The 16,416-nt window shown below is 50.9% G+C and overlaps 1 protein-coding gene across 1 annotated transcript in view; it reads right to left on the bottom strand.

Moving 5' to 3' along the window:
• The window catches only part of LOC140417964 (uncharacterized), a 76,517-nt gene that overhangs the window by 4,595 nt on the left and 55,506 nt on the right, over positions 1-16,416 (bottom strand). The window contains exon 5 of the mRNA XM_072501395.1: positions 207-424. Coding sequence (XP_072357496.1) covers positions 207-424 — 218 coding nt within the window. The remainder of the gene's footprint in view (positions 1-206; positions 425-16,416) is intronic.

Genomic DNA, 16,416 nt, shown 5'->3' with positions numbered 1-16,416 from the left:
GGCGGCACTCAGTCCTCCAGTCCCGCCCCTCATTCACTCTGATTGACTGGAGGACCAGGCGGCACTCAGTCCTCCAGTCCCGCCCCTCATTCACTCTGATTGACTGGAGGACCAGGCAGCTCTCAGTCCTCCAGTCCCGCCCCTCATTCACTCTGATTGGCTGGAGGACCAGGCGGCTCTTAGTCCTCCAGCTCCGATTCCGTTACCTGGAGACTGGGCCGCAGATCCCCGAGGTAACGTCTCAAAATTCCGGCTCCAAATTCACACCCTGGCGAGTAGGCCGTGAATCCCCAAGGAAAGGTTTTTTCATTCAGCTCCGAAAATCCGGACCTCTCAGTCCACTCCCTGGATACTAGGCCGTGAATCCCCGAGGAAAGGTCTTTATACTGACTGCTCCGAGACTCTGCCCCTCCAAGTCCGCTCCCTGAAGACATGGAGAAAGAGGCGTTAGAGACTCGGTATTGGGGAATGAGAGAGGAAAGAATGTTCTCCAGGAACTAGAATTGTCTGTTCTGAATTTCTATCCTGTGCTGACAGTGATGTCTTTTGTAAACTCCTTTTACAGGATATGAGAAGAGGAGGAATTACAGACAGAAATCTCAAACGTAACGTCTCGATCTGACAGAGTCACCAGATTCCCTGGGATCTGACTATCATCAGGCTTTGAATCTAGAAGGGAAGCCCCCCCCCCCCCACTGAATGAATCAACATTGCGCCATTCACAGCGGGGAGTGACACGTGTGAACGAGACTTCCAACTAACTTTCTGACCTGGGGAGACACAAAACATGGCGAAACCATGGATATGTGGGGACTGTGGGAAGGGATTCAATGCACCATCTCAACTTGAGATTCATCAACGCAGTCACACAGGGGAGAGGCCGTTCACCTGTGCTCAGTGTCGGAAGGGATTCGCTGTGTTATCCCGCCTACAGACACACCAGCGAGTTCACACTGGGGAGAGGCTGTTCAACTGCTCAGGGTGGGAAGGGATTCACTCAGTTATCCCATCGACAGACACACCAGCGAGTTCACACTGGGCATAAGCCATTCAACTGTTCAGTGTGGGAAGTGATCCACTCAGTTATCTCATCTGCGGAGACATCAGCAAGTTCACACTGGGGAGAGGCTGTTCACCAGCTCTCAGTGTGGAAATAAATTCTCTGAGTTATCCAGCCTGCAGACACACCAGTGAGTTCACACTGGGGAGAGGCCTGAGAAAGATTGAAAACAAAGTCCCCGGATGAGAGCTGCCTCACATGCGGCCGCTCCCGACATGTCGCAACCGAAGTCCCCGTCTGTTCTTAATTTCTGCTGTACTGACACTGATGTCTTTTGTAAATTGTTTTTACAAGATATTAGAAAAGGAGGATCAGACTGGGTCACTCGATTCATCAGGGCCTGAACGTCATCGGACTTTGAATCTAGAAGGAGAAATGTTTGCCTCGTCTGTCAGCTTGAGAAGATTTTGAACATCAGTACGACTGGAAAAGCACCAAGGCACACACACCCGACTGAGAGTGTTCCAGAGCACTGACTGTGGAAAGAGCTTTAACCAGTTACACAGCCTGAAAAAAATCATCACACCATTCACAGCGGGGAGAGACCGTACACGTGTTCTGTGTGTGAACAAGGCGTCAACTGATTGTCCGCCCTGGAGAGACACGAGGAGACCCAAAATATGGAGAAACGATGGAAATGTGGGGACTGTGGGAAGGGATTCAGAGTCCCATCTGCGCTGGAGATTCATCGACGCAGTCACACTGGGGCGAGGCCCTTCACCTGCTCTCAGTGTGAGAAGGGATTCACTCAGTATTCTGACCTGCAGACACACCAGTGAGTTCACACCGGGGAGAGGCCGTTCACCTGCTCTCAGTGTGAGAAAGGATTCAGTCAGTTATCCAGTCTGCGGACACACCAGCGAGTTCACACTGGAGAGAGACCATTCACCTGCTCTCAGTGTGGGGAGGGATTCATTCAGTTGATCAGCCTGCAGATACACGAGCAAGTTCATAGCAGCAAGTGGCCGTTCACCTGCTCTCAGTGTGGGAAGGGATTCATTTCCTCATCCAACCTGCAGATACACCAGCGAGTTCACACTGGGGAGAGGCCGTTCACCTGCCCTCAGTGTGGGAAGGGATTCACTCAGTTATCCCACCTGTAGTCCCCACATATCCACGGTTTCTCTCACCTGTGGAGACATTAGCGAATTCACACTGGGGAGAGGCTGTTCACCTGCTCTCAGTGTGGAAATAAATTCTCTGAGTTATCCAGCCTACAGACACACCAGCGAGTTCACACTGGGGAGAGGCCGTTCACCTGCTCTCCGTGTGAGAAGGCCATCACCACGTTATCCAACCTGCGGAAACACCAACGAGTTCACACCAGGGAGAATTAACTCAGTTGGCTGGATGGCTGGTTTGTGATGCAAACGACTCCAACATCAGGGGTTCAACTCCCGTACCGGCTGAGGTTATCCATGAAGGCCCCACCTTTTCAACATTGCCCCTTGCCTGAGGTGTGGTGACCGTCAGATTCAATCACCACCAGTCAGCTCTCTCTCTCTCAAGAGGGCAAAGCAGACTCTGGTCCTCTGGGACTTTGGCGACTCTTATTTCACACAAATACAACAAACATAGATTCCTTTAAGGAGCAAAAATCCAACAGGAAAAGTGATGCAACCGTGGCTAACAAGAAATGTTAAAGATTCCATTAGATCAATGGAGGAGACTCATAAAGTGGCCAAAATAGTCGTAAGCCTGAGGATTGAGAACTTGTTTGAGAATTCAGCAAAGGAGGATCAAGAAACTGATAAAGAGAAAATAGAATTTGAGAGCGATAAACATAAAAAACGACTGGAAAAGCTCCTATAGGAATGTGAAAAGGAAAAGATTAGCAAAGACCAATGTGGGTCCATTCCAGGCAGAGACAGGAGTGTTTTTTTTTTTTTAATTTAGAGTACCCAATTCATTCTTTCCAATTAAGGAGCAATGTAGAGTGGCCAATTCACCAACTCTGGACTTCCGGTGGTGGCTATGGAGGGAGACTTCCGGTGGCGGCGATGAAGGAGTAAGTTGCACATTTGGTGGCTCCCGCTCTGGTCGGACTTTTCCCCTGGACTTTTCTCTGGTTTTAAACGGTAAATTCAAAGGCTGAATCAATTGGGCACCGTTTCCACGTATTCGTGTATGGAGCAAAGAACCAGAAGTGCACGAAAATGCAGAAATAAAAAGTTAGCCAAGAGCTGTGTTGAAGCTGCAGCAGGAGACAGCATGGCCGAGGACCGGACGCCTGGGGTGGCGGCGCTGCGACCATGGGAGCAGTTGATGCAGGTCATCCAGGATGGTTTCTGGGTATAAGCTCAATATGGGGAAGAGCAAGATGCTTGTGGTCCAGGCGAGAGATCAGGAGAGACGACTGCGGGATCTGCCATTCAGAGTGGTAGGGGACAGTTTCAGGTACCTAGGTATCCGAGTGGCGATGGATTTGCGACTAAATAGAATTTGGCCCGGCTGGAGGATCAGATGAAGGAAGGGATCCGGAAATGGGATGCGCTCCCGGTGTCTCTGGCGGGCAGAGATTAAACGGTAAAAATGACGGTCCTCCCAAGATTCCTATTCATTTTTCAATGCCTCCCCATCTTCATCCCGCAGTCCTTTTTTCAGCGGGTCAATAAAGTTATTGTGGGCTGTGTGTGTGTGTGGGGGGGGGGGGGGGGGGGCAGGTCCTCGCGGGTGAAGAGGGCAATGCTTGAGTGGAGTCAGGGGGATCGTGAGCTGGCGCTGCCGAATTTCAGCAATTATTACTGGGTGGCTAACATAGCCATGGTGAGGAGGTGACTGGTGGGGGGGAAGCCGGCGTGGGTGCGCATGGAGGCGGTTTCTTACAAGGGCACAAGTCTGGGGGCGTTGGTAACAGTGCCTCTGCCATTCCCGCCAGCGCGGTACTCCACCAGTCCGAGTGGTGGTGGCGGTCTGAGAGTCTGGGGGGAGTGGAGGAGACATGTGGAAGCAGAGGGGGCATCGGTATGGTCCCCAATCTGCGATAATCACTGCTTTGCCCCGGGGAGGATGGACGGGGGGGTTCCGAATTTGGCGGAGAGCGGGGATCGAGAGGATGGGCGACCTGTTTATAGAGGGGAGTTTTCCGAGTATGAGGGCGCTGGAGGAGAAGTTTGCATTGGCGGGGGGAAATGAATTTCGATATCTGCAGGTGCGGGACTTTTTGCGGAAGCAGGTACCAACCTTCCCACTCCTGCCGCTGAGGGGGTTACAGGATAGGGTGGTTTCTAGAGGATGGATAGGAGAGGGAAGCGCCTCGGACATATATAAAGAGCTTATGGGATCGGAGGAGACGCAGACTGAGGAGCCGAAGCAAAAGTGGGAGGAGGAGCTGGGGGGAGAGTTAGAGGAGGGCCTTTGGGCAGACGCGTTGAGTCGGGTCAACACGACCGCAACATGTGCCCGGCTCAGCCAGATCCAATTTAAGGCCGTTCACCGGCCCACATGGCAGTGGCTCGGATGAGCAGATTCTTTGGGGTGGAGGACAGGTGTGCGAAATGTGCGGGGGGGCCAGTGAACCATGTCCACATGTTCTGGGCATGTCCAAGGCTATGGGGATTTTGGCAGGGGTTTGCCGACGTCATGTCCAAGGTATTAAATACGAGGGTGGCAATGAGTCCAGAGATGGCGATTTTCGGGTTGTCGCCGGATCCGGGAATCCAGGAGGAGAAAGAGGCGGATGTTCTGGCCTTTGCTTCCCTGGTAGCTCGGAGGCGGATATTACTGGCATGGAGGGACTCAAAGCCCCCGAAATCGGAGACCTGGCTTTTGGACATGGCTGGCTTCCTCTGCCTGGAGAAAATTAAGTTTGCCAAGAGAGTGTCTCTGTTAGGGTTCACCCGGAGGTGGCGACCATTCGTCGACTTCGCGGAGAATTAATCGTCAGCAGAAGGGGGGGGGAGGGGGTTAGGCTCGCGTAGATTAGGGGGGTAAGTAATTGTTGAACCTGTGGGAGAGGGAGGTGGTATTTGCAATAGGTTAATATTTTCCTTGTTATGTACATTGTTATTTTGTTGCTGTTACAATGCCAAAGAAATACCTCAATAAAATGTTTCTTTAAAAAAAACGGGGGGGTGGGGAAGGCCCGGGGTGGCACCAAGTTGAGGTGGGGGGGGAGATTTCTGGGGGGGGCGTGTAAGGATGTTGTGGCTGTTCGCTGTTGCCATGGTTATTTTGTGTTTTTCTTCTTTGTTAAGTATATATTTGAAAATGTCTCCAATAAAATATTTAAACAAAAAGAATCCCGCCACCGGCGAATGGCGCGCCGCCGAGAACCACGCGGCTGGGGAACCGCAGAACCCCACGCCCTATCTCTCTCGGTACATCCAGACCATCTAACTCTCCCTATCTCTGTTACCAATTCCAATCTCTGCAACGATCCCCATCAATCTCACATTTTCCTCCCACTAGAACCCTCCAGTTCTCTTTACGATCCACTAAACCTTCGCCCCTTCTGATCTGAGTTTGTCATTCAGAGGCTACATCCTATATCCTCCAGCTCCTACAACCCTTCCTATCTCTGTGACCTCCTCCAATCCCAAAACTATCCCTATTTCTCCAACCTCATTAAGAGGTATAACCCTGTTTATCGTTGTAATATTTTTCCGTTCCTACATCCCCTCCACCCTCCATAACACCCGTTAGCTCAACTCTTAGATAGCACATCAAATTACAGCAATCCCCTCCAGATGCTGCAACCCTAAAGCCCCTGCAACCCTCCCTTATCCCTGAAACCACTTTAACCCCCTCCAACCTCTTTTTTTTCTGTTAAATCCTCGATGCCCCCACATTGCACACAGTGCTGTAATCTTCCCCAGCCTCTAAAAATACTCACTATTGCTGTATCCCCTCAATTGCTCCCTTGTCTGATAATCCCAATAGCCATAAAACTCTCTCCATCCCAGTTACTGTGTTGAGACTCTTAATACCACCCCATGCCTTTTACCTTCTCTCAACTGTACAATTCTCCCTGTCTCTGTCACATCCTCCAGCCCCTACAACTCTCTCTATCTCTGTAGCTTCCTCCCATCCCTACAACGCTTCCTATCTCTGTAGCTTCCTCCCATCCCTACAACACTTCCTATCTCTGTAGCTTCCTCCCATCTCTACAACGCTTCCTATCTTTGAAACCTCCTATTGATGTTACACCCCACCTGAACTTTCATACATCATACAGCCCCAACAACCTTCCCTATCTCTATAATAGTTCCCTCCCCTACAGTAAAGTAAGTAAGTCGCAATAGTTGCAGATGACCATAGGCTGCTTTCCCCTTTGAGGGGGAGAGCTAACTTGTGGTGATTTAACCTGAGGATTACCATACCTCAGGTGAGGGGCAACATTGAGAAGGAGGGACCTTCATGCACAACCCTACATCCCCCACAGCCCTCCCTCTGTCCCCAGCATCCTGCTATCCATATAGGTTTCCCTCTCTGTGTAAAAATTACTTTAGCCCCGACAACCCTCTCTATCTCTGTAACATTGTCTACCCCTACAACACTCCTGAATTCTGCAACCTCCTTCAGCCCCTATGACCCTCCCTATCTCTGTAACCTCTGCTGTTCTCCTGCTGTGTTCTTCTCCTTTGTAGTTAATATAAACTCCGTATCCTTAAATCTGTCTCATCCGGTTCTGGTAACTTGCCGATTTTCAGTAAATTCAGCCTATCAAATACCTCACTATCAACGTTTAACCCATCAGTGTCTCGACTACCTCCTTTTTCACTCTGGCTTGGACACCAAGTTCTTTTTTAAAATAAATTTAGAGTAGCCAATTATTTTTTACAATTAAGGGACAATTTAGCCTGGCCAATCCAACTACCCTGCACATCTTTTTTTGGGTTGTAGGGGTGGGACCCACACAGTCACTGCGAGAATGTGCAAACTCCACACGGACAGTGACCCGGGGCCGGGATCGAACCAGGGTCCTCGGTGCCGTGAGTCAGCAATGCCTTGGACACCAAGTTCTGTGGTAAAGGCAGATACTCGTTCGGTACCAGTCTCCCTCCCTTCATGTCTAAATCCCCTTTCAGTTCCACATTCAGCTCCATGCTCCTTTTACAGCTTTGGGAGCAAAATTAGTGAAGCAGATTATTATTTGAATGGGTGTAAATTGTGAGAGGTGGGTACTCAGCGAGAACTTGGTGTCCTCGTGCATCAGTCGCTGAAAGTAAGCGCACAGGTACAGAAGGCAGTAAAGAAGGCAAATAGTATGTTGGCCTTCATAGCGAGAGGATTTAAGGATTGGAATCGAGATGTTTTACTGCAATTGTATAGGGCATTGCTGAGGCCACACCTGGAATATTGTGCGCAGTTTTAGTATTCTTATCTGAGGAAAGATGTTCTTGCTGTGGAGAGAGTGCAGCGAAGATTTACCAGGCTGATCCCAGGGATGGCGGGACTGTCATATGAGGAGAGACTAAATCGGTTAGGATTAAATTCATTGGCGTTTAAAAGAATGAGAGAGGATCCCAAAGAAATTACAAAATTTTAACAGGATTAGACAGGGTAGATTCAGAAAGAATGTTCTCAATGGTGGGCGAGTCCAGAACTCGGGGTCATAGTTTGAGGATAAGGGGTAAACCTTTTAGGACTGAGGTGAGGAGAAATTTCTTCACCCAGAGAGTGGGGAATCTGTGGAATTCGCTAACACAAAAAGTAGTTGAGGCCAAAAAGTAGTTGTGTAATTCAAGAGGAATTAGATATCGCTCTTGGGACTAAAGGGATAAAGGGATATGGGGAAGGCGGGATCAGAGTATTGAACTTGATGATCAGCCATGATCATAATGAAGGGTGGAGCAGGCTCGAAGGGCTGAATGGCCTCCTCCTGCTTCTATTTTCTATGTTACCACCCAGTCACTTTTTAGATGCCAGTTGAAGTCTGTTGTGTTGATTTGCGTTCTAACTGGCAGTCTCCACCCACAGTATTTTGGCCTCGGAGAAGGCAGTGCTGTGAGCAGAATGTTCTCTGAGACCGAGGCAGTGGGTGGTGCGGTCACAGAGGCTCAGGCCCCAAACAGTAGTGACTGAGGCCGAGGCAGTGAGCGGCTCAGTAATGGGATGGGGGGATGGGAGCAGTGGAGCCACAGAGGCCGTGGCCCTGAGCCGAGTGGTGACGGAGGCTGAGGCCGTAAGCGGCTCAGTGGGGGGATGGGAGCAGTGGAGCCACAGAGGCTGTGGCCCTGAGCCGAGTGGTGATGGAGGCTGATGCAGTGAGCAGAGCATTAATAAAATCTGAGTCTGTGAGCAGTGTGAACAAAGAACAGAGAAAAGTACAGCACAGGAACAGGCCCTCCGGCCCTCCAAGCCTGTGCCGAACATGCTGCCCGTCTAAACTAAAATCTTCTACACTTCCGGAGTCCGTATCCCTCTATTACCATCCTATTCATGTATTTGTCAAGATGTCCCTTAAACATCATGATCGCCCCTGCTTCCACCAGCTGCTCCGGCAGCGAGTTCCAGGCATCCACTACCCTCTGTGTAAAAAACTTGCCTCGTACATCTCCTCTAAACTTTGCCCCTCGCACCTTAAACCTATGTGAGGTTGCTGCTGTTGTGTATTTATATGTTATTGTAAATAAATGTTATTTCTTTGTATCCTTGAAACTCGTGCTGGATTCTTCTTGGCCCTCACAAAAAGGGGGCAATTAAGAAGAATCCAGCACGAGTTTCAAGGATACAAAGAAATAACATTTATTTACAATAACATATAAATACACAACAGCAGGAACCTCACTTGCTGCTTACTCCATCCTGCTAGTTCCAAACTGGCCAGCTTTATTTATACAGGGAGTCTGCTAATGATTTCTCCACCCCCCTCATTGGGGAAGCTCATACTCCCACAAGATTGTGGGATTGTCATTAGTCTCCAGCCAATGGTAAGCAGGCAGGTTATAACACCCCCCCCCCCCCCCCGAAGTCCAAGGAATCCACCGAAGACCCTGGCGAAGGAGGGCGTCGGACTCGTTTTGCCGCAGGCCGGACACCATTCGCACAAGGCGCTGGATCGGGCGGCGTGTAACGAGACGGAGACCGGCGCTTCCGTGATGAACGGCGTAACGGTTGTACATCCACGGCCCGTGTGCCCGAGGATTCCCCCTCTGATGCGTCCTGTGTCTCCATCTCGGAGTCAGAGTCTGCTGCCTCTGTCATCTCGGCGTCTCTATCTCCATGCGGGTCTGTAACGACCTGCGCAGGCTGTGAGTGAGGCACCAGAGGAAGATTGTGAGGACCATTGTCTCTGGTCTCTGCGGCTGTAGAAATGAACTCCGGGGGCGGGGAATCTTTGGAAGGGATAGTCTTCTGGACCGAACGTGGTCTACATGTTTGCGCTGGAGATGACCCTGGGCTTGCACCTGGTAAGATATAGGGCCCGTTTGGCAAAAGATTACGCCAGGGACCCACTGGGCACCACCAGCAAAATTGCGAACAAACGCTGGGTCACCGGGTGCAAACTGCCGAATTGGCCGATGCCGAGAAAAACCCTGTCCCTGCCGTTCTTGTGTGCGGCGTACCTTTGCGCCAATGTCTGGGAAAACCATACTAAGGCGGGTGCGAAGTCTCCGGCCCATTAGGAGTTCTGCGGGAGCTACCCCAGTCATCGCATGGGGGGTGGTCCCATACGAAAACAAAAAGCGAGCCAGTCTCGTGTCCATTGACCCGGAAGACTGCTTCTTTAGGCCTCGTTTGAATGTCTGCACTGCGCGCTCTGCCAACCCATTTAAAGCCGGGTGGTAAGGGGCAGTGTGGATATGGTGTATGCCGTTCATCTTAATGAACCTCGCAAACTCCTTACTGGTGAATGGAGTGCCGTTATCCGTGACCAGCACCTTGGGGAGGCCATGTGTACTAAAAGACAAACGCATCTTCTCAATTGTTGCGCAGGACGTTGTCCCCTGCATCTTATGCACCGCTAGCCATTTAGACTGGGCGTCGATTAATAGAAGGAACATGGATCCTTGAAAAGGGCCTGCAAAATCTGCATGCAAGCGTGCCCAAGGCCGCCCTGGCCATTCCCAGTGATGTAGGGGCGCGGCCGGCGGAAGCTTCTGAAGCTCCTGGCAAATGGAGCAGTTTTGGGACACCTTCTCAATGTCGGTGTCGATGCCTGGCTACCAAACATAACTCCGGGCCAACATTTTCATTTTGGTCACACCTGGATGCCCATTGTGCAAGTCTCTTAGTATCAGTTCCTGTCCTTTTTCCGGCACAATCACACGCGTCCCCCACAAGAGGATGCCGTCTTCCACGCTGAATTCTGACAGACTGGAGGAAAATGCCTGCAACTCACCTGGGAGCTGTCTCTGCTGCCCACCATACAGGACTATGTGTCGAACCTTTGACAGGACTGGCTCCGTCTGGGTCTACTCACGGATTTGTGATGCCGTGATAGGCAAGGTGTCCATAAAATGTAGGGTTGCAACCACCTCACCGGTCGTGGGGGTCGACATGGGGCCGGTCGATAAAGGCAATCGGCTCAGTGCGTCGGCATTCGCTATCTGCGTTCCTGGTTTGTGCTCCAGAGAATACTCGTATGCCGCGAGCAACAAAGCCCAGCGCTGGATCCGTGCGGAAGCAATGGGCGGTATTGGCTTATCCTCTCTGAAAAGTCCCAGCAGAGGCTTATGATCAGTCACGAAAGTGAAGTGGCGGCCATACACGTACTGGCGGAAACGTTTCACCGCAAAGACCACTGCCAGGCCCTCCTTCTCGATCTGCACATACTTTTTTTCCGCTGCAGTCAATGTGCGGGAGGCGAAAGCTATCGGCCGCTCGGCCCCGTTCTCCATCTTGTGGGACAGGATGACCCCAATACCATACGGGGATGCATCACATGTGACAAGCAAAGGCTTTCCAGGATCATAGTGGGTTAGTAACCCGGACGACGACAATTGTTGTTTTACCCGCCGGAAAGCAGTTTCTTGCGGCTGACCCCAAACCCAGGTGTGATTTGTCTTTAGCAGAAGATGCAACGGGGCCAGCGTAGTTGCCAGATTGGGGAGGAACTTCCCGTAATAGTTTATGAGGCCAAGAAAAGAACAAAGATTCGAAGTGTCAGTCGGGGCGGGGGCCTGTTGAATTGCACGCACCTTCTCTGCGACGGGGTGCAAACCTTCGTGTTCCACCCGATAACCCAGGTAGACTACTTCCTTTGCCTGAAAGACGCACTTTGTGCGACGTAAACAGACGCCAGCTTCCGAAAAGAGTAACGACAGCCTCCAGATTTTCCAAATGCTCCTGCTCCAACGTTCCTGTGATCGAAACGTCATCTAAGTAGACAGCGCCACACGGTAAACCTCTCAAATGCCCTCCATAACGCGTTGAAAAATAGCGCAGGCAGAGGATACTCCAAAGGGCAAACGTGTACATTCATACAGGCCCCGGTGTGTATTAATCATTACATATGGTCGGGAGGCAGGGTCCAGCTCCAACTGTAGGTAGGCGTGACTCATATCTCATTTTGTGAACGAGAGTCCACCTGCAAGCTTTGTGTAGAGATCCACTATGCGAGGCATTGGATATCGGTCGAGTAGGGAAGCCGTGTATTCACTGTAAGTTTATAGTTGCTGCACAAGCGAACTGTGGCATCTGGCTTCATTACAGGTACAATTGGTGCTGCCCAGTCAGCGAAACGGACGGGCCTGATAATACCCAAAGTTTCCAAATGAGTGAGCTCCCCTTCTACCTTCTCGAGCAAGGCGTAAGGCACCGGGCGCGCCCGGAAATAGCGCGGCGTGGCTCCTGGTTCGACTTGGATACGGGCTACGTATTTTATTTTCCCCAAACCGGGCTGGAATACATCTGGGTATCGTCCTAGCACCTCAGTCAACCCTCCAGAAACTGTTTGGAGGATGTGCTGCCACTGCAAGCGCAAATGGCGCAACCAGTCCCGACCCAACAGGCTGGGCCCATGGCCGCGCACCACGATAAGTGGGAAACGCCCCTCCTGGCGTCTATAAACAACAGGGGTCATCGTGGTTCCTGCGCTGTCCAATGGTTCCCCCGTGTAGGTGGCCAACCTGGCCTGTGTGTCGGTTAATGTAAGGGTCTGTATACCCTGCTTGATGCGGTCGAATGACCTCTGGGCGATCACGGAGACCGCTACGCCAGTGTCCAACTCCATCTCAAGCGGGTGACCATTGACCCGTACTGTCACCTTAATGGGGGCCACACGGGGAGCTGCCACACAATGGAGCTGCAGGCAGTCGTCCTCCGTCTCCACGTCCTCAGGAGTAGTCGCCACAGGTTCATCCACATGGAAGGTACGGCCCCTGGGCTGGTCCCAGTTTCGGTTGGAACGACGGCACCTCTGGCACCCCCAGGACCGGCGTCCGAGACGGGGTCGGCGCCTACAAGTCTGAAACGGACATGGCTCCTCATCCATTGGTTCTGGAGAAGGCTCCCTTCGGGGAGGAATGTCCGACGGCCAGTGGCGTCGATCCGGACGTCGTCTCGCCCAAGGTGCCGCAGGAGTGCGGGGGTCGTTTTCGGACAGAAGTGGTAGCGCCTCAAGGCATGCACTTCCATTCCCTGTATCTCCTGCACTCCTCGTTCTGCACTCTCTCGGGACAATACTATTTGAATGGCCTGTTGAAAAGTCAATGTTGGCTGAGCTAACAAGTTTCTCTGGGTGGCTGCATTGTTAATACCGCAAACCAAACGGTCGCGTAACATTTCTGACAAGGTCTCACCATAGTCACAGTACTCCGCAATCCTGCGTAGCCTGGATAGAAAGTCGGCAAGGGATTCTCCTGGGGTCCTCTCAGCGGTATTAAACCGGTAACGTTGGACTATCGTGGACGGGGCTGGGTTAAAATGCTGCCCCACTAAATTCGCAAGTTCCTCAAGCGTTTTGGTGTCCGGCAAAGTTGGGTACGTAAGGCTCCTAATCACCCCAAACGTATGCTGGCCAAAGGCGGTGAGCAATATGACCACCTGGCGCTCATTTTCGGTGATATTGTTTGCCCGGAAATACTAACGCATCCATTGTGCATACTGGTTCCAGCTTTCCAGCGCAGCATCAAAAACATCCAAACGTCCGTACAGAGGCATGGTGTAATAGAAAACTACTTCCAACCTGTATCCAACAAAAATCCAGGGAGGTGGCTTCAGTAGTGTAGACAGCTATTCACTTTAATTCTCGTCGCCAGTTTTGTGAGGGCCACGAAGAATCCAGCACGAGTTTCAAGGATACAAAGAAATAACATTTATTTACAATAACATATATATACACAACAGCAGCAAGCTCACTTGCTGCTTACTCCTTCCTGCTAGTTCCAAACTGGCCAGCTTTATTTATACAGGGAGTCTGCTAATGATTTCTCCGCCCCCCCCCTCAATGGGGAAGCTCATACTCCCACAGGATTGTGGGATTGTCATTAGTCTCCAGCCAATGGTAAGCAGGCAGGTTATAACACCCCTCTACCCTGGGACAAAGTGTGGTGACAGTGGGTGAGACTGAGCAGAGCTGGCACTGAAACAGAGGCCATGAGGGAGCAGACACTGAGCAGGCTGTGAGCAGAGTTCTGTCAACAGGGCCCGAGGCCTTCAGTCTTTCTCCCACACTCTCACTCTTTCTCCCTCTCTTTATCATTTTTCCCTCTCTGTGAGTGTGTGATTGGAGCTGGAAGAAACATTCACATTGATCATCACAACACAAGGAGGCGTGTAGGGTTAAATCTGTAAACATTGAATTTAATATAAACACCTCTAATGCAAGCTAGATCAATTAATTAATTTAAAACCAATAAGTAAACCTAATTAAAAAGTAAACTTAATTAAATACATAACATTAAAATTTGTATTTTACACATTGTATATCTATGAACACAGGCAAATTATATCAGTAAACATTTTGAGTTTGTCTACATACAACTACATTTGTATGAAGAAATTGGATTAAACACAAGTTGAATTTGAGCAAATAATCTGTGGAGCGTTTATCCATGCTGCTGGTCTCCCGCTCGCTGTCTCACTGCTCCGTTATCCTCCTCGCTGATCGAGCGATCACTGCTCTCACCGCTCCGTTATCCTCCTCGCTGATCTAGCGATCGCTGCTCTCACCGCTCCGTTATCCTCCTCGCTGATCTAGCGATCGCTGCTCTCACCGCACCGTTATCCTCCTCGCTGATCCAGCGATCGCTGCTTTCACTGCTCCGTTATCCTCCTCGCTGATCTAGCGATCGCTGCTCTCACCGCTCCATTATCCTCGCTGATTTAGCGATCGCTGCTCTCGCTGCTCCGTTATCCTCCTCGCTGATCTAGTGATTGCTGCTCTCACCGCTCCATTATCCTCCTCGCTGATCTAGCGATCGCTGCTCTCACCGTTCCGTTATCCTCCTCGCTGATCTAGCGATCGCTGCTCTCACCGCACCGTTATCCTCCTCGCTGATCCAGCGATCGCTGCTCTCACCGCTCCATTATCCTCGCTGATTTAGCGATCGCTGCTCTCACTACTCCGTTATCCTCCCCGCTGATCTAGCAATCGCTGCTCTCACTGCTCCGTTATCCTCCTCGCTGATCTAGCGATCGCTGCTCTCACCGCTCCATTACCCTCGCTGATTTAGCGATCGCTGCTCTCACTGCTCCGTTATCCTCCTCGCTGATCTGGTGATCGCTGCTCTCACCGCTCCGTTATCCTCCCCGCTGATCTCGCGATCGCTGCTCTCACCGCTCCGTTATCCTCCTCGCTGATCTAGCGATCGCTGCTCTCGCCGCACTTTTCTGCTTACTGCTGGTCTCCGCAACGTTTAGGGAAAAGGGAAAATAAGAACATACAAGAATTAGATAAGCTCTGGAAAAGAACAGGAAAGAATCGAGAATAAAAACACTTGGGACCAATTTCAAGGGATTTAGAACCTATTCCGGATTAATTGCAACCAACGATTGGCAGCAAAACTGTAACAGAACAGTGGTCCCCTTCTAGAGATTAAATACTTCAGGTACCGTCAGTGTTTATTCGTACAAGAAGGAAAAGCAGGACAACTCGTTGAGCTCCCAGGATGATAAAAGAACTGAAGTGTAAGATGAAGCAGAAATAGGGTGGCTAACGTCAGCTTAATAATCAGGTGAAAAGCAAGATCATGGCTGATCTGATTGTAACCTCAACGCCACATTCCCAGCTGCCCCAACAACCATTCACGTTCCTACTTGTCGAGAATCTATCCAGTTAGCTGTAAATATATTCACCGACTCTGCTTCCACTGCCTTTTGAGGAAGAGTGTTCCAATGACACATCCCGCTCGGAGAGAAAATACTTCTTCTCAAATCTGCCTTAAATGGGCAACCCCTAAAGTTACTTGTATCCTTTCGAATGAACAATTATACAATTCTGTTCAATTCATCAGGCAGCTCCTTATTTTCCATTATCAATTTTTCACTCATTTTCTAGAGGACAAAAGCTCACGGCATTCACACATTTCACAGAGCAAACCCCAGACAGCACACAGCCATGCGGCCAAGGAGACCTGCACAGTGATTCAGGGATGCCGACCTCACCAGACTGTTGAACACGGTGGAGTCCACACGGGATAAATTGTTCCTCCAAGTGGTTGGAGGGTCAGCCACAGGTCAGCCAGTGCCGCCTGGGAGGCAGTGGCAGCGGCCATCAACTCGGGGGGGTGTCACCAGGAGGACCGACACCCAGTGCCGCAAGAAGATCAACGACCTCCATCGGGCAGCAGGGGTGAGTTAGCATCCGCCACCTCGCACCAGTCTCACACGCCACCGCGGCTGCACCCCCTTATCCTCACGGCCCTGTGGTTTGCACAGCACCCCCACCCCCAGTACACCTTGGCACCAACCTGCGCACCCCACCCATCATCAGCAGCGGTGCCCATGCCTGTCACCCGCCACAGCTCCCCCTTCCGCTGCCACTGAAGCTTTTATGTGGCTCACATTGCCCTCTCTGTCCCACAGGAGAAGTTGGCCCATAACAGGCGAGAAAGGGCCCAGATGTTTAACCATCTTGTGGATTTAGTAAAGAAACATTACGACCCTAAACTGTCCGTAAACCTGCAGCATTACCGATTCTACACGGCTGGGACGATCCCTGGGAATACCAGGACAGAATTCCCAATGAAAGTTCTCATGTGCCACACTCACCATCAACTCGACATTCAGCAAGGACATTCTGGCACCTCTAGACAGACACAAAACCCTAGAAGTACTGGGCAAACCTTCCGGGAGGACGACAAATGTCAGCCGCAAGATTGCTGTAAGTGTGGCCAAAAAACATGAGCCAGTCAGAGCTGTCAGAATGAGCAATACTAAACTGCATCATCATCCCTACGGTGTCCCTGATAAAGATAACACTCTTGGTCAATGGCCATTCCCGAGAAATAGAGGCGGATACGGGAGCT

Source organism: Scyliorhinus torazame, chromosome 5, assembly GCF_047496885.1.
Source record: "Scyliorhinus torazame isolate Kashiwa2021f chromosome 5, sScyTor2.1, whole genome shotgun sequence".
Lineage (NCBI taxonomy): Eukaryota > Metazoa > Chordata > Chondrichthyes > Carcharhiniformes > Scyliorhinidae > Scyliorhinus > Scyliorhinus torazame.
The sequence above is the reverse complement of the archived record's forward strand: the minus strand, read 5'-3'. Positions and strand labels throughout refer to the sequence as shown.